This window comes from Trachypithecus francoisi, unplaced genomic scaffold (assembly GCF_009764315.1).
Source record: "Trachypithecus francoisi isolate TF-2019V2 unplaced genomic scaffold, Tfra_2.0 Contig01579, whole genome shotgun sequence".
NCBI classification, from domain to species: domain Eukaryota; kingdom Metazoa; phylum Chordata; class Mammalia; order Primates; family Cercopithecidae; genus Trachypithecus; species Trachypithecus francoisi.
In genome coordinates this window covers 5712916-5730557 of record NW_022681442.1, presented here as the reverse complement: position 1 = coordinate 5730557, position 17642 = coordinate 5712916, and the positions used below count along the sequence as shown (strand labels likewise).

Sequence of the window (17642 nt, the reverse complement as noted above, 5' to 3'; positions counted from 1 at the left end):
GAGGAAAATAGCCTCTGCCACAGGCTTAGTTGTTTCACAGTGAATACATGAACATTCTCTTTTGCAATATAGAGGGAAATCAGAATGAGACCTAAAAGAGAAAATGCAGTCAGCCCTCTGTATCCAAGGATTCTGCATCCACAGATTCAGCCAACCACAGATTGAAAATATTAAATAAATAAAAAATAATACAAATTTAAAAGCAATATAACAACTATTTATATGGCATTTACATTGTATTAGGTATTATAACTAATCTAGAGATGATTTAAAGTATATAGGAAGATGTACATAGCCAAAATGCAAATACTACACCATCTTATATCAGGTACTCCAGCCTCCTCAGATTTTAGTTTCCTGGAGGATCCTGGAACCAATCCTCCACAGATAATGAGAGGCCATGTTAAATAAATTTTTGTTTTATTTTTTGACTACTGCTTTTTCCACTTCATGCCCTCTGGCAAAAAAATAAACAAGGCTTAATAACTAAAATCTTAAGCTTATTAGATTCCTATAGAATTAGAGTGAAAGATGCATTTTACCTGTTTAAAAAATTTTTGTTTTCATTTTCAGGTTATGCAGGCATTTCATCATCATATGACAACTGCATTGGCATTGATCTGCTAGAAATTCTAGCAGTAGCAGTTTGTTAAGCCAAAGGTTTTTTCTTTTTTCTTTTTGAATTTAGAATTTACTCTTCTACTGTATTTTAATATTCATTGCTTTCACAGATCCAGGCCTCTTGGCATTTTGGTGGCTTTGGGGTTTAATATAGTGAAATGCCATAAAAAGTAGAAGTAATCTCTGAAGATTCAGGGAGCTCTCTGCTGCAGTGCTAAGAACAGATCCTTTAGATTCGTGGGTTGTTCCCATTAGATGTGCACATTTAATATTTGGTTAAGATTAGTAAAAAGGGAGATGAAAGAATGTAAGTTAGTTCCCTTTAGAAAAAAACCTGTGAGATGATGGAGCCCTCTGAATAGGGGTCATAGGTCAGTGAAACTGCTGATAAGAATGCATTAAGGAAGGCATGATTTGTAGAAATTGGAAGATGAAGACTTAAGATTCAGAGTTATGGTTAGGACAAATCCAAAGATTTAAGGTTATGATTCCTGCAGCCATCAGTTATCTTTAGGCACCCAACTATTAATAAAATGACAGTGTGATGTCATTGTCCACAAAGAATAGTTCATCTTTCAAATGCCATTTCTAATTGTTAAGTGCTAATGCCTTGATTACTGTCAGAGTCATTTAAATTTTCGATAAGGTTATCAAAGGGTTCACGACTGTTAACTCCCCGCATAACTAAAATACAGCCAACCTTAGGCCCAGATTACAGACGGATACATTTACAACAGTCACTTCTGCTGTACTGTGGTTGTTGGGGGAAGGCAGGAAGAGATCTGTCTGATAAAATAAGTGGGAATTGGAGGGGAGAAATGTCTAAAGGCAGCAATGGGGATCCTGTGGAGGAGGAATGGAGCCAGGAATAAAAGAAAAGGGAATTCCTGGGGAAGGGAGCTCTGCACTGCTGGCTGCTGGCTGCTGTCTGGCAGGCCTGAGGCAAGCCCTTGGGTGAAGGGAGAAAATTTGTACCCCGAAGAGGTGAAAGAGCATAGCATTTGAAATTGGAAAACAGGACATTTTGACTTTAATCCAAACTATTAACCCTTCTGGGCCTTAGGTTTTACATCTGTAAATTAAAAATGCTAGTCCTTGCCTATCTGAGGGGATGGGAGTATTGTAAGGCTCAGATGTGGTCATGGACACTGTAAAGAGTTGTGGAATTGTTATCTGTTACCTGGTTATGTGAGCCAGGGGTCTGCACCTGGACTCATTAAAAAAAAAAAAAAAAAATGCTAGATATGAACTGCCACGTAATTACTAGTCTTTTCCAGTAGTAACAAAAATAGAATTCACCGATCCATCATAAGGGGTAAATGTTTTCAGGACAAACTGTAAACTGAAATAGTTTTAAGGTAGAGTACTGTCTGGTACTCCTCAGCTGAGGGGCAGTCTTCACACAGAATTACACTGACATGTTTAGAGTAAACTGAGATGCAGCAGTTCTTGTAGTTCAGGAATCCATGTTTAAACCCCAGGTAGTTCTAGCTCTAGAGATGGCAGTCCAACAGTGGCTTCAGATGTGTGTTTGGGACACAGGAAGGCGCTTTAGGCCGAGCTTGAGGAACAGAGGAAATATCGCATAGCTCCTTCTGTGCCCTCGCCCAGCTCCACTGCGTTTTCTTCATGGCTGTCCCGTCTGTCACTCTCTTGTTTACTGTGGTTTCCCCCAGTGCCTCCGCTCCCCTCCCCCAAACTCCTACCTTAATAGAATGCAAGTTCCATAAGTCAGGGGCTTCTTTTTGCCTGTTTTGTTCTCGGTCAAGAGCAATTCCTAGTACGTAATAGGCATTCAAATGTTTATAAAAGGAACGAGTACTGGATTTCATTGATGTGTTGAAATACATGTGTAGAAACAGGCCCGTGAGCAGTAGGTAGAAGAAGGCAGGTCTGAACCCGGCAGGAGAGGAACACCTGCTGCTCTGTGAAGAGTGACTGTTGGGCTGTCACTGTCTGGGATCCTGGACCTCTGAACTGTCGGTAGGCATTGCTGGCCCCTTACCTGTCTCTCTGTCTTTTTTAACCCTAGCAATAACATCGAAGATGATGCAGTTCTCAAAACCAACAAGCACATTTACTCCCAGCTTTTGAGAGCAACTGCAAATAAAACTGCGACTCTTCTGGAAAGAATCAACGTTATCGTCCACCTGCTGGGCCAGCTTGCGGCCGGCAGTGCAGCGAGCAGCAGCGCCGTTCAGTGACTGCACAGAGCCGTGTCCCAGACACGCTGTCAGTGCCTTCAACACGGAGCCGGTTTGTTCATTCGGTGCTTTGTTTCATTAAATAATAGGGAAATATCCATTTAAAACAGGTATATCAGTGGAAACACAGAGTTATTTTAAGTGACAGACAAATTACGGTTGAGTTCTGTGGCTTCTTCACTTGAAGTGCTAACATCAGAATCAAAGTTAAAGCTTCCACTGTTTCTTTAAGAAGTACATAGTACCTCAATATTCACAGACTTGCTGTGATGCAGTTACACTTGCCTGTTTTTGCGGTATGTCAAGCTACATGGTCTAAGATATGATTATTTTGGACAAAATGTTACTTTGGTCGAGAGAACTTTTATCCAAATGACATTACAGGTTCAAGTGGGTTAAGGAGACTTGTGCATCCACAGTGTTTCCTTTTAAATTGCCCAGGAAAAAGTTGTGTTCTTCATAAGCTTCAGTGCAGGATTTTTCAAAGACTAGCTGTTGTGCAATTGCTGTATTTAATGCATGTTCTGAAAGGGTTCACTTTTGACTTTAAATGACAGTCGATCAAGAGCAGGTACTACCCCTTGTTTTCATTTTAAACTTGAAACTGTGAATAAGGTAAGAAAACTATTTTGAATAAATAAACTATTTATTTAAAATGTCTTTGTATTTTTCCAGTTTTCATTCTTCACATTGAGTTTTGAGTTGAACTCAGTCTAAAATTAATAAACTTTACAAAGCAAAGCTCAAAACATTAAAAGTAAAATTCTGCTGTCCACTAAATTCTCCCTAGAATATTTTACTTATTGCTGCTGCTACGTGGCTCTTGTCCAGTTACACACACACAAACATCCCCTGTTATTTGTAATGGCTACAGTGCACAAGGCTGTTTTTGTTCATAATTCATACTTTCAATTTCAAGGCAGTGTAACAGATAAAACAGGCTCTTTCGAGGTGAGGTGAATGTCTGGACTCCTGTGCATGACACCATTGTGGGTAGGTCTGCTGCCTAGGCCTGGGGGCAGGTGCGCTGGAGATTGCGCTAGCTGCCTGCAGGCCCTCCACGGTGGCCAGAAGCCCCTCCCACACCAGCCAGACCTCTGAAGGAATTCCAACTATACTAGAAAATTGTTTGGAATAACTGGTTTTAAGCCAAATTTTTACAAAGCTATGATGTAAAAGAGACTTTTTTCTCTTTTACAGAGATTTTCAGGTGTTTTCATTGGCTGAGATTTTTTTGTTTGTTTTGAGACAGGGTCTTACTGTCACCCAGGCTGGAGTGCAGTGGCACAATCTCGGCTCACTGCAACCTCTGCTTCCTAGGCTTAAGGGATCCTCCCACCTCAGCCTCCCAAGTAGCTGTGACTACAGGTGTGCACCACCACGCCTGGTTCATTTTTTGTATTTTTAGTAGAGACAGCATTTTCCTATGTTGCCCACGCTGGTCTCGAACTCCTGAGCTCAAGGGATCCACCTGCCTCGGCCTCCAAAAGTGCTGGGGTTACAGGTGTGAGCCATCACACCCAGCCCATTGACAGTGAGTTAACATCCATCATAGCTTAGCAGAATTCTCTCTTGCCATTTGTCCACTTAGTTGTTGTTTACTTAGTTTGCATTTTTCTTGGAACAGATTTGTGTCAGTTTGCAAAAATTAATCCCTGAAACATTTCAAGTTTTGCCTGAATTCTAAATTGTAAAGCAGTTGTACAGATTCAGCAATGGTTCATTTCAGGACCGGTGTCATTCTGTTTCCCCCTGTAGCAAGTGCACACACATAATAAAACTATCTTCACCCTGCTAGATAAACCTAGACACTTCTGTTGATTATGATCAAAGATGATATACCATCTTTTGGGTTAGTGAATTCAAAAGCATGTTCCTGCTCAGGCAGGACTGAGCTGGGGTCTGGGGCCTGAGAGGTGCTGATCTTTCCTCCTGCCCCCTCTTTGGCTGAAACAAGCTTTCAGTCAACAGGAGAATTTTTTCTTAAGAATAAATTCTAGTTATCTTCCTTTGTCAGAGCAATAACATGAAAGTTCCTACGGGGGGAATAAAGATCCCTATAAAATATATTTGTAATTTGCTGTTTTTAACTTAAAATTTTCTGAAGTACCTGTGTTTCTGCTATTCGTATCTGTGGCGTGATCATGGAGGCTACTGAATCCATTTCAGTTAATTTCAGGTTTTGTTCACATCATTACAAATGCCATTGGGTTTTCGTTTGGGTTAAGAGTTAATAGCCATATTATGTAAAAGTTGAAGGGATATACTGCCTATCCTAGATATAACTGATATTGGAAAAATAAAATTATCCAGCTAGCTTCAAGAGTCTCCTTTTGGTAGTCTGGTCTTTAGAACCTAAGTAAACTGTCATATAAAGTGGTAGGAGAGAACACTAAATGAATTATAGTGAACCAGCAAAGCTGTTCTGTTCTGGACCATTTGGGTTGCAGGCCTGTGTTTTCAAACAAGAGGGTACAGCTCATTTCAGGGCCTGAGACCACCACAGTGACACAGAGGAAGTGCAGAGGGCCCTGGGCTGGGATTTGGAGATGCAGGCCCAGAGCTACTACTGGGTTTGACTTTTGGCAGATACAACAGATGAACTTTGGCTAATGTGACTGGAAATGTGTACAGTAGCATCCATCCTGCCACACTGACAGAGCTGTGAAGATCAAGAGAGAAATAAACATGAAAACCTTTTGTACACTGTCTTTAGAGAAATGTCATTCTGACAGGGACTGTGGAGGGCAATCCGTTTGAATCCCATGACTTTCCCATTACATCCCTCAGTAAAATCATCTCCGTGCCATCTCCTTCCTTGATAGCTTGACCCAGGACTCTGGCCGCCCTTCCAACTCCCATTAATCAGGTGGGCAAGCAGTTGGGATGGGCGGAGCGCCACAGAGTAGAAAGCAGGCAAAGATCACTGGATGCTTAGTTTTTGGGTTGTTGTTTTTTTTAACCTTTCTAGGTTATGAATTATGTTTTCCCTGAGCAATTGATTTTTAACTCAAGTATTTTAAAAGTTCAACTAAGGCTTTTCCCATTGGGTTTTAACTTACAGTACCATATTTGCTTTAGCTACTGAAACTCTGGTTTTCTTTGTAAACAATATCAGAATTTTTCTCTTAGCGAAATCCTATGACTCTCCATTTCCCCCTTTTTCTTATTACATGTTCAGTGTGGAGATATGGACATCACAAACATCAAACCACTTCTCTGAAATAAACTTCTTAGGAAATAAGCCATTAGCAGGAAGCCAGGAATTCTGTTGTTTGTCCTTGTCATTAACTACCTTCCAGTATGCATTGCCTTTGAAAAAGAAAATGGAGTTGTATGCATAGGAGTAATAAGCGGAATCTATATTTCTGAAAGGATGGTTTTGTGGTATTATTGCTGGAAACACTTCCGTAATCTTCTTTGGATAAGAATTAAGCACTCGATTTCTGTTGACATCAAATGCAAATACCTGCAAAGCAAATAAGATAGACTGGCTCTTCTGAAAATCATTAATATTTTTAGGTTAATTTATAACAACGAGGCAAGACTTTGTACCAAATTCTTTAGACTTGAACTTCTTAATTTTCCATCATGCTCTGCCATCGCTATTTAGATCTGAAGTGAGTACAAGTTTTTTGGGTTTTTTCTGGGCCCGGTCTCACTCTTGCTCAGATGGACTGGAGTGCCGTGGTGCAATCACAGCTCACTGCAGCCTCGACCTCCCAGGCTCAAGTGAGCCTCCCGTCTCAGCCTCCCGGGCAGCTGGGAGCGCCGGCACGCGCCACACACCTGGGTGATTTCTGTAGTTTTTGTTGAGACCGAAACATGGGTTTCGCCATGTTGTCCAGACGGGTCTCAAACTCCTGGACTTGAGCCATCCGCCCACCTTGGCCTCCCAAAGTGCTGGGATGACAGGCATGTGCCACTGTGGCAGGCCAAGTACAGCTTTTAAATACGAACTTGATCATCTGACCAATCTCTATTAGGGATGACAGAAGCATTGCTAGGCTGAAGAGCCTTCTACTTACAAGGGACTCCTTGAAGAAGTAAATTAACTTCTGTCTTCGGTCATAAAAGGCTGTGTCTAGGGGACTTGGGATGCCAGGAAATCCTTCTGAAATCAATTTGGGATAGCTTTTTCCTTGTTCATCTTCTGTAAGGGCCTGATCCTTGTCACTGTCATATCTCCAGTATTGATTTCCTGAGAGCCAAACAAAATACGTGCATATGGTTTATTACTATTAAATCACGTGACAAAGAGGACAGTTTTCAATCTAGGTCTCAGCCAATCCTGTACAATGTGTTGCCATGATTCTAGGAGAAAGCAGGGCTTTCGGCGTCTGAGTGAAGCCTCCACTCCGCGATTTCCCAGGTCTTGAATTACTCCTACATTTAACCCAGGAAGTGCATTTTTCTCGACGTCACTGCTGCAGTTGGAATGTTGGTTGCCTTTCACAGCAAAAGGAAACCCCGCCCCATGAACGTCATCCTCCCGGCCCTCATCAAAAGCAAAAACAAAACAGCAAAAATCCTGTCTTTTTTACCTTAGTATCTTAATTTTTTTTCTTCTTCCTTTACAGTCTGAAGATGTTCCTTTTAATGTTAGTGGCCCAAGGCTTGGAATCACTTTCCTATCCTAATCAATATAAGCCCTCTTGTTACTGAAGAAATCATGATCCTTATGATTGGATTATACCTTGAGTGTCTGAGAGTCCTCTAGTCCCACCACCACGCCCACCTTACCAGTAAGGACACTGGAGAGCTGAAGACCGCCTAGGCTGAGCCAGGAATGCAAGCCAGGACTCTCAGATTCCACTCCGGAGAGGCTGCCCACTGTCCTATGAAATGGAACTTTGCTCCATTTTGTTTCAGAGTTCAAACACTCATTTCATGCTCTAAATCAGTAGGAGTTTATTTTAGCCTCTTCTTGTTAGTTCCTAATCCTGAATATTTGGTATCTTGCCAACGGAATAGACTAAATCCACTCAGATCATTTGGTGTTCACAGCTCACAGAACACCCCAAGCCGTACGTTCCTTAGCAACCAAATATTTAATATACTTGGAAAAGTTCACTATTAAGAACAATGTGACGTATGTCCAGTTAGAGATGCAGTTCACTCTAACAGGAATTTCTTTTAATCCAAATTATTCATAACAAATTAAGATTTTTTTTTTTTTTTTGAGACGGAGTCTCGCTGTGTTGCCCAGGCTGGAGTGCAGTGGCACAATCTCGGCTCACTGCAAGCTCCGCCTCCCGGGTTCACGCCATTCTCCCACCTCAGCCTCTGAGTAGCTGGGACTACAGGCGCCCGCCACCTCGCCCAGCTAGTTTTTTGTATTTTTAGTGGAGACGGGGTTTCACCTTGTTAACCAGGATGGTCTCGATCTCCTGACCTCGTGATCCACCCGCCTTGGCCTCCCAAAGTGCTGGGATTACAGGCTTGAGCCACAGCGCCCGGCCAAATTAAGATTTTTTTTTTTTTTTTTTTTTTGAGATGGAGTCTCGCTCTGTCGCCCAGGCTGGAGTGCGGTGGCGCGATCTCCACTCACTGCAAGCTCCGCCTCCTGGGTTCACGCCATTCTCCTGCCTCAGCCTCATTTTTTGTATTTTTAGTAGAGACGGGGTTTCACCGTGTTAGACAGGATGGTCTCAATCTCCTGACCTCGTGATCCGCCCATCTCGGCCTCCCAAAGTGCTGGGATTACAGGCGTGAGCCACCGCACCCGGCCAAATTAAGATTTTTTTTTTTTTTTTTTTTTTGAGGCGGAGTCTCGCTCTGTCGCCCGGACTGGAGTGCAGTGGCCGGATCTCAGCTCACTGCAAGCTCCGCCTCCCGGGTTTACGCCATTCTCCTGCCTCAGCCTCCCGAGTAGCTGGGACTACAGGCGCCCGCCACCTCGCCCGGCTAGTTTTTTTGTATTTTTAGTAGAGACGGGGTTTCACTGTGTTAGCCAGGATGGTCTCGATCTCCTGACCTCGTGATCCACCCGTCTCGGCCTCCCAAAGTGCTGGGATTACAGGCTTGAGCCACCGCGCCCGGCCAAATTAAGATGTTTTTAAAGCTCCAAGAGTAAAATACAGCTGTATTGTAGTAGTTACCCTATGATGACCTAAATCTGTAATTAAGATTCTTTGAGTGTTGCCAGCATAAAGTCTGGTTTGCAGCTTCTTAAAACCCTGAGAGATGTGCTTCCAACTCTGAAAGACCTGAACTAAAAAAAGTCAGCTGTAAGGCGATTTCTTTATGTAACTGAACTAATTCTTCCTTTGTGTGATATGAAGGAAAACTGAGACCAAATTTATATACAGGATCCTTATGGTAAAATTGGCATATAAAGTTCATTCCATTTGGCTCCTGCCTTGTTAAGTCTTTTTGAGCAATTGAAAGCCCCATGGTTATATTACCAGGATTCAGGCGGAGGGGCTATACAGCTTGTCTCTGGGTAGGAAAGGGGAAGGAAAAAGCAGTGACCACAAAATCATGTTTATGATCGGACTCTGTGCTGTCTGGTTTTGCAAAGGCAGCGTGCCTCATGCACCGGGCCCAGGATACTGGATGAGACCGGGTGTGAGTAAGGAGCAGCGGTAGCAAGAGTCCCAGACCTGCCTTTCTTTGTGTGTTCCCCATGACCCCCCAGACTCCACCACATCAGTTTCTGTCTTCCAGCAAAACACTGACCTTCCCTGTTGAGCAGTCGCCATGGATGGCTCATGGCCTGCTCAGCGAAGTCCAGCCCCGACCCTGGCATTGGAGGCCCTCTGCGGTTGGGCCAGCCTGCCTTTCTAGCCTGACCTCATCCCGGGTAAGTCTGTCGCCAGCTTTGGTGGACCCGAGTCTCACAGCTCTGTGGCTTTTTCACTCCCAGCCCCACGGCTTTGCTTCTGCTGCTTGTCTCTGACCATTTCCACGCCCTCATCCACTCTCCACTCTGGGTGCCTTTTTCTGGGCATCCCAGATCCCACCCATCCTTGAGTCTAGGCTAAGACCTGATTCCTGGGGTGCCAGCACCCAATTCCAGGTGGCAGTGGTCACCTCTTCTGCTCGGTCTGCCCCTTGAAAACACTTCTGTTGCTAGATGTCCAAGGGATTTTTTTCTTCCCACCAGAACCAGATTAAAACTGCAGGGCAGGGCCCTTTCTTCCAGTTTTTTGGCAGCCACCTTAGTACCTAGTAGAGTTCATTCACTCATTCGGTGACTTAGTGCCTTCTTAAAAAGATCAGGGGCTGGGTGCAGTGGTTCACACCTGTAATCCCAACACTTTGAGAGGCCAAGGTGGGAAGACGGCTTGAAGCCAGGAGTTCAAGACTAGCCTGGGCAACACAGTGAGACTCCATCTCTCCAAAAAAAAAAAAAAAGTTATTTTAATTAAGCCAAGTGTAGTAGTGTGTGCCTGTGGTCCCAGCTACTCAGGAGGCTGAGGTGGGAACAGCACTTGAGCCCAGGAGGTCGAGGCTGTAGTGAGCTATGATTGTGCACTCCAACCTGGGTAACAGTGAAACTCTGTCTCAGAAACAAACAAACAAAAAACCAGAATAGAACCTAATCCTTGTGCCCTCAGAGCTTCCAGTCTGATGGAGCAGATAAAAATTAAGCAAGTAATGAGGAGAGCATTACAACAGATTCCTTGGTAGGGGCTCAAGACATTCCTTCTGAGTGCATTCATTTAATGAGAGAAATTGAACCATCCATGAAGAATCTGTACCTCGAAAAAAGTAACGTTCATCTCTTTTCCACGTCCAGATGTGAACAAAGGCATCTATGTTGCGCGCTGGGACTCCATGCCAGCCAGCGAGGATTTCGATAGGGTCCCCATAGCGTGTCCTATTGTTTTGATTTTCATAAAGCCAGTACCAGCTGTTGCGGAAGAAATACGTGCTGAATCTCACCATCGCCTCTCCGTATTGGTTTCTCTCTTTGCGAATCCAGTCAAATGCAGTATCGAATGATCCCTCACAGGAGCCTTAAAAAAAAAGTCACTTGTCACATGGTACAGAAACCTATTTTCATGTGTGACTTGAATGAAGACAGTTGCAAAGCTGGGGCTTTCTATAAAAACACCTTAAAGTAAGACCCCATGTAAGACTGAAGTGAGGCCAGGTGCAGTGGCACCTGCCTGTAATCCCAGCATCTTGGGAGACTGAGGCAGGAGGATTGCTTGAGTTCAAGACCAGCCGGGGCAACATGGTGACACCCAGTGTCTACAAAAAAAAAATATATATATATATATTTATATCTATACATACACACATACACATACATCAAAAATTAGCCGGGTATGGTGACCCGTGCCTGTGGTCCCTTGGCACAGGCTACTTGGGAGGCTGAGGTGGGAGGATTGCTTGAGCCTGAGAAGTTGAGGCTGCAATGAGTGAGATCAGTCCACTATACTCCAGCCTGGGCAATAGAGTGAGACCCTATCTTGAAAAAAAAAAAAAAAAGATTGAGGTGGTGAACAGAGGGAGCTGGGGGTGCCAAGCTGCCTGCTACAGTCCTGGTTCACAGGCACATTGTGGCTTCATTCTTCACAGTGTCCCAGGCCCCTCTCAGAAGCATCTCAATTTGGATGCAAAGTTATGTATGGTTGACCACCCTAAATATAGCTAGTGAATGCCTCCCTTGACGCCTTGACGGTACTTTGACTTCATTAGTGGGAAGAAGTTTGATTCTGGGCTCATGTAAAAGTAAGATTTCCACTGGGGCAAGTCCGTGTGTCCTGACTGTTGTTGTCTCCAAAGACACACAGTGCTGAGAACGGGGGGATGTGAGAACAGAAATGGGATGGTCTCTGTTAGGGACTTTTTTTTTTCAAGACAGAGTCTCCTTCTGTCACCTAGGCTGGAGTGCAGTGGTGCAATCTTGGCTCACTGCAACCTCCACCTCATGAGTTAAAGCAATTCTCCTGCTTCAGCCTCCCAAGTAGCTGGGATTACAGGCGTGTGCCACCACGTCTGGCTAAGTTTTGTATTTATGGTAGAGACAGGGTTTCAACATGTTGGCCAGGCTGGTCTTGAACTTTTGACATCAAGGATCCGCCCACCTTGGCCTCCCAAAGTGCTGGGATTACAGGCGTGAACCACTGTGCCCAGCCTAGGGACCTCTGAATGGAAAAGAGGAGGACAGCTTTATTCCCTTGGGCCTCGGTGTTAAATCACTAACCACTTTAATCAACCACTAGAACATTTGGCCTGAACGATTTTAAATAGAGATTAGAGCTTATCCTGGCCAGGCTAAACTCAGTTTTTTGGGGATTGCAGTAAACTCCCAGGGCTTCCAGTGTGTGCGTCTCTGGGGGGATGCCATAGCACGGGTGGGGGGGCCTGCTTGTGTTGAGAAAAACACCGCGTTCACTGTCCTCCCGGGAAATGCATGTGGCATGTGGAAGACACACAGGAAGGACTGGCTGTCGACTGGGCAGAACCACTTTTAACTGAGACAGTGGCATCAGGGAGCTAGAGGACGGCTACCCTTGGGTGACATGAGTTGCACAACGTTGTGCTCTTGGGCCCAGGTTCCCGGTGAGGAGTGAGCAGGGTCCTGCTGTGCTCTGGAATACAGTGTCCTCCGCCAGCTCAGGGATGCCCTCCCCAGCAGTCTTACCATACAGCTTTTGAATTGCTTTCCTGTCCGACCAGTCCAACTCAAAGGCGGGTTCCTGGGGAATGTAATTTGGTTGCATTATGGATCCCGTCCTGTAGGTGTGAGGCAAGCCCAGGACATGGCCAATTTCATGGACGGCCACCTAGAAGGGGACACACACCATGGGCGCTAGGTGAAGCCTGGGCGATGGATCCCTGCGTAACAGACGTAGGCCTGTTTCGAGAGGAGCGGTGCTTGTGAAGAGGGGAGCACCAGTGGAACTGGGGAGCCGTCGTCAGACACAGATTCACCTCCTCAGAGCATGCCGATGCTACATGGGAAAAGCTTGGACTTTTTGGACATCGGCCCACGAGCACTGCTGGTGTCTTACCAACACGAGCGGCTCAGGACCACCCACCTTGAGAAGGCTGATGCCCACGTCACTGGTGGGAGGCGTGAAGTGTTCGTCGTCGTCAAAGTGAATGTCACCTAGGCGCCAGGCATGTGCAAACTCCTGCCCGCTCCCATCGAAGGCCCGCGGACAGCCCAGGTGCCGGCCTGGCGAGGGGGACAAGGTCCCGGTGCAGGATGAGTGCCCCACATACAGACTCCTCACCTTGGGGGTCCCCAGCCTCCAGGAACCGGCAGCAGAGGCAGACAGAGCGACAGCTCCTGGATTAAGTCCTCAATGTGAGGAGGGTGGGAGGCGGTTTGTTTATAAACTGTGTTTACTGTCAGAGACAGTCAGAGACCAGCAGGCACCAAGTGCCTGGGAGCAGAGCAGAGGGGGGCTGGGAAGATGGCAAAAAGGCTGGATCCTCGCCTCTGCGGAGGTCATGAAATACTGGAAGCCGGGTTGCTTAAAATTTGTCTTTTTCAGCCAACTGTGTCCCTGTACTTCTCACCGTGGGACATTAACCCAGTGAGACCAGAAGACAGCCCTGAGCACCCCCGGGTCACCAATGGGGCTGAAAAGCGGCTTGTCTACTTGCTGCTTGTCTCTGACCACTTCCACGCCCTCATCCACTCTCCATTCTGGGTGCCTTTTTCTGGGCATCCCAGATCCCAGCCATCCTTGAGTCTAGACCAAGACCTGATTCCTGTGGGCGCCAGCACCCAATTCCAGGTGGCAGTGGTCACCTCTTCTGCTGGGTCTGCCCCTTAAAAACACTTCTGTTGCCAGATGTCCAAGGTGTTTTGTCCCGCATTTGTCCATTTGTACGGGGGAGGTGGTGGCACCTGTGCCTGACCCCGCCCTGTCCCGAGGCCCCGGCTGCTGCTTCCTAGGGAAGCTGGAGGCACAGGCAGGGAGCCGAGTGGGACGTTGAGAAGCAGCCCGGGCAGCAGCCTGCGCCCAGGGCCGGCCGTAGTGTCCCCATAGGCCACACAGGGTTCTCTGCGGGGGGACCATGATTCTGACAAGACGACGCTGACCGGAGGCTTCTGCCTGCTGACAGGTGCGCCTGGGACAGGCCGGGAGGGCTTAGCCCCCTATTCTGCAGGTGGCCGAGATGGGGGTAGGTGCGCCGGGGTCCCCAAGGGACGGGGGCGGGAAGGCCAGGAGCCCGGGGCGCTCTTACCTCTCCCAAAGCCCAGCTTGATGTCGACGGCGGCCCCGGGGGAGGCCAGGTCCTCGCGGAAATTCAGCGGCGTCACCTCGCTCCACATCCTGAAGGCCAGCGCCACGATGCGCCGCTGCTCGGCCGCGGACAGTTGGCTGCTCAGGGCCTCGCCCAGCAGCCTCCAGCTCAGCGTCCTCTTGGAGAAGGCCCGGGCGGCCCCGCCGTCGGGGGAGCCCCGGGGCTGCCAACCCCGCCGGGACACGGACAGCGGCGCCCGCGGGGAGCGCCTGGAGCGGGCTCTGGGGGGCGGGCCAGGGGGCGAAGGCGCGGCGACGGGGGGCGGTGGGCGCGTGTCGGGGACCCCGCAGCGGGGCCGGTTCATGGCCGCCAGGGTGGCCGCGTCCAGCTCCCCACTGGCCGGCAGCGCGTTCGCCCGCTGGAACCTGCGCACCGCCGCGGCCAGGGCGGCGCCCTCGGGGGTCTCCGACGGCCCCTCGAGACTGGGCCCCCAGGCCGCCCGCAGCCCCGACCAGCCGTATCTGGACAGGAACCGCTGTGGGAGAGAAAGGCACCCTAATCTGGGCCGCCTCGGTCCGGGCCCTCCCGGGCTGCCCTGCCCCTGGGTCTAGAGAGACAAAGACATGGGGAGAGACACGGAGACAGACAGAGAGACAAAGATAGAGACAGACAGAAGCAGAGAGACAGCCAGGGAGAAACAGATGAAGATAGCAATAGAAATAGACAGAGAGATACAGAGAGAACAGCAGTGAGAGACAGAGTCAGGAGAGAGGTAGACAGGAGAGAGGTAGACAGGAGAGAGGGAGCGAGTCCTGGGCGCCGTCCTGAGTGTGGGCCCTGGATGGGCACCAGGCTGAGTCAGAGGCGCCCCAGGGCCCGAGGAGCAGGAGACCTGGGCAGCGGGCTGGGCGAGTGCCGGGAGGAGGTAAGAGGTCGGGGCAGGGGGAAGGAAGACGCTCCCCGAGGCCATGGGGGGCAGGTCGTGGGGGGCAGGTGGGGCTGCCAAGGCAGGCCGGGCGTGGCCACACCGCAGAGAAGGCCATGGTGAGGCATGTCCTGAGAGCTGGGAATTCGAACTGAGGGGCTTGGCAGTGGTTAGGTCTGAGGACCCGGGGGCTTCCTCATGGCCGCACAGAGAGAGCGAGGTCCGCGGCCTCCATGGTGCTGAGGGCCTGGCTCCAGGGCGGCTGTCCTGTTCTCTGCCCTGGCCTCTGGGGCACCATGGGAGCTGGGGCTTGGACTTGACCCTGAGCATCAGCTCCTGGCCTATGGTGACCACAGGACCAAGTGCCAGGGCAGGTCAAGGGGTTTCATGGGTCCACTCCCTGCCCCCAACCACGACTCTCTGGAGGAGGGGATCGGCTGCATTGGACCTCCGGGTGCTTCACCACAGACTCAAGTGAAGTCCACAGATGCCACCCCAGACAGCTCTGTTAGGATCCTCACTATTGCGGTGTTGGGGAACCTTGCAGGGCTGTCCCCTTCTCTACATCCAGAGACTGGCATGGTGAGCAGCCACAGAAAACCTTCGGACAGTGCCTTGGACACTACAGTTTCACATGCTTGCCTTTGGAAAGCCACTTGGCATTTCAGTCTGTTGTCTGGGCATGGACATTTCTCTCTCACTAGGGCTGACCTGTGCGGTTGTCAAATCAGATTAAGCATGGATTCATGGTTGTTCAATAGGAGCCACTCCTCCCTCCCAGCCCAGCCTGTGTGGCCCCTCTGCCTCTGCACAGTCGGCATCCTGGCCTGTGCCTGTGCGTGCATGTGCATATGCCTATGCGTGCGTGTGCACGTGCCTGTGCCTGTGCGTGCATGTGCATGTGCACGTGCCTGTGCCTGTGCGTGCATGTGCATGTGCCTATGCGTGCGTGTGCACGTGCCTGTGCCTGTGCGAGCATGTGCATGTGCCTGTGTGCACGTGTGTGTGCCTGGGGGTGTTGCTATTCTTCCAGCTTCCTCCTACCTGAGCAGCGTGGAGGTCAGCAATGGGCTTGGCCTGGCGCAGTGGGGATGGCTCCAGGTCCGAGCGGTCCCGGCTGTGGAAGAGGCTCTCAGGCTGGGTGGACCAGGGAGCAGCCAGGCAGCAGAGCAGCAGTGTCGGACGGAAGATGGAGGCGGCGAGCATTGGCCTGGTCTGAACCCTTGCCCTCCCTGCCTGCTTCATCCCCGTCCCCGTCACCTCTCCTTAAGGAGCAGAACCTAGGGTGGCTTTTATAAGCCACTCAGGAGGGAGCACCCAGGTTTCCAAGCATTTCTCACCCAGCCCTGAAGTGTGCCCACTAGGAGGCCACGTGGCAGGCCATGGGCGTGCTGCCTTTGAAGACCCCAGGCTCACCTTTCTTGTTGGTGTGAGAACTCCTCTCAGCCTCCGGAGTTTGCCACCTCCTCGGGTAATGACATCCTACAATTGCCAGTGCCTGTGGGTTCCATTTCTATGGAGATGTACTGTGGGCAAGTTTGCTACTAAATGAGCTGTGGAATTAACAGAGGCATGAGACTGCACCCCTAACAACGTGCCTCTCAGATCTGAGCCTGAGTTTAAAAACGCTGACCGTTAGTTTGCTTAGTTTGGGTCGCTTTTTTTTTTCTTGGTGAACTGGGGTTTGGAGAGTTTTAGTTTGTTTCTCAGACTTTTTTTGTGTGGCTTTTCTTCTTTTTGTTTCTCTTTATATAAAGGAGATCTTCTCAGTAAATAGTATAAATTGTAAAAGTACTGAGAATGAAGAAGAAATTCTGTGATTCTGGTGGTGACATTTCAGTGAACATTCTTGCAGATACATATGCACAGGTGCCTAGAGAAGTATTTGTGTGTGTCTCTCATTTTACATGAACTCTATTCTCTATTCCTTTCAAGTCAGCACAATGTTACAGGCACTTTTCTATTTCTGAATGTAAGTATTTATCGTTCCAGTTAATGACTGCACAGTGTCCCATTCTGTGGGTAGAGATTTGTATACGAGGATAAACTAGAATCACCTCGGCCCACTCACTTTCCCCTCATGGAGAAGCCTCAAGTTTTTCTGGGATCCTGAAGACAGAACCTTCCCTGAACTGGGCTTTTATTTGAGCAGACATCCTCCAGAGAGTGCAGACTGACTGGGCCACAGCTGTCCATGGGAATATGGAGAATCATAGAAATATGGAGAGACCAGGTGCAGTGGCTCAGACCCATAATCCCAGCGTTATGGGAGGCTGAGGCAGGAGGACTGAGACCAGGAGTTTGAGACCAGCCAGGGCAACACAGTGAGACCTCATTTCTACCAAAAAATGTTTAAAAATTAGCTCGGCATGGGCCGGATGTGGTGGCTCACACCTATAATCTCAACACTTTAGGAAGCCAAGGGGGTGGATTGCTTGAATACAGGAGTTCAAGACCAGCAAGAGTTCAAGACCAGCCTGGGCACCATGGTGAAACCCCATCTCTACTAAAAATACAAAAACTAGCCAGGTGTGGTGGCATGCGTGCCAACAGTTCCAGTTACATGGGGGAGCTGAGGCTAGAGGATCACTTGAACCCAGGAGGCTGAGGCTGAAATGAGTCGAGATCATGCCACTGCACAACTTGGATGACAGAATGAGACCCTGTTTCAAAAGGTGGGAAAAAAATGGATAGAGTGATGTGTGCCACTTGCAGGCCTGAACTCTAAGACC

The 17642-nt window shown here is 48.4% G+C and overlaps 2 protein-coding genes across 4 annotated transcripts in view; one reads left to right on the top strand and one right to left on the bottom strand.

The window, feature by feature from the left end:
• EDRF1 (erythroid differentiation regulatory factor 1) overlaps positions 1-3485 on the top strand; it is a 45634-nt gene extending 42149 nt beyond the window's left edge. For all 3 annotated transcript variants that reach the window (XM_033179500.1, XM_033179510.1, XM_033179496.1), the window contains one exon: positions 2654-3485. In XM_033179500.1, coding sequence (XP_033035391.1) covers positions 2654-2825 — 172 coding nt within the window. In that variant the 3' untranslated portion in view covers positions 2826-3485. The remainder of the gene's footprint in view (positions 1-2653) is intronic.
• A 778-nt stretch (positions 3486-4263) lies between these two features.
• On the bottom strand, positions 4264-17215 carry MMP21 (matrix metallopeptidase 21). The gene is made up of 7 exons (XM_033179530.1): positions 15955-17215; positions 13986-14520; positions 12824-12963; positions 12427-12568; positions 10532-10789; positions 6854-7026; positions 4264-6294 (listed from the first exon to the last, which is right to left on the bottom strand). The coding sequence occupies exons 1-7, from the start codon at positions 16153-16155 to the stop codon at positions 5995-5997; spliced, it is 1749 nt and encodes a 582-aa protein (XP_033035421.1). The 5' UTR covers positions 16156-17215; the 3' UTR covers positions 4264-5994.
• Positions 17216-17642: the final 427 nt, after the last annotated feature.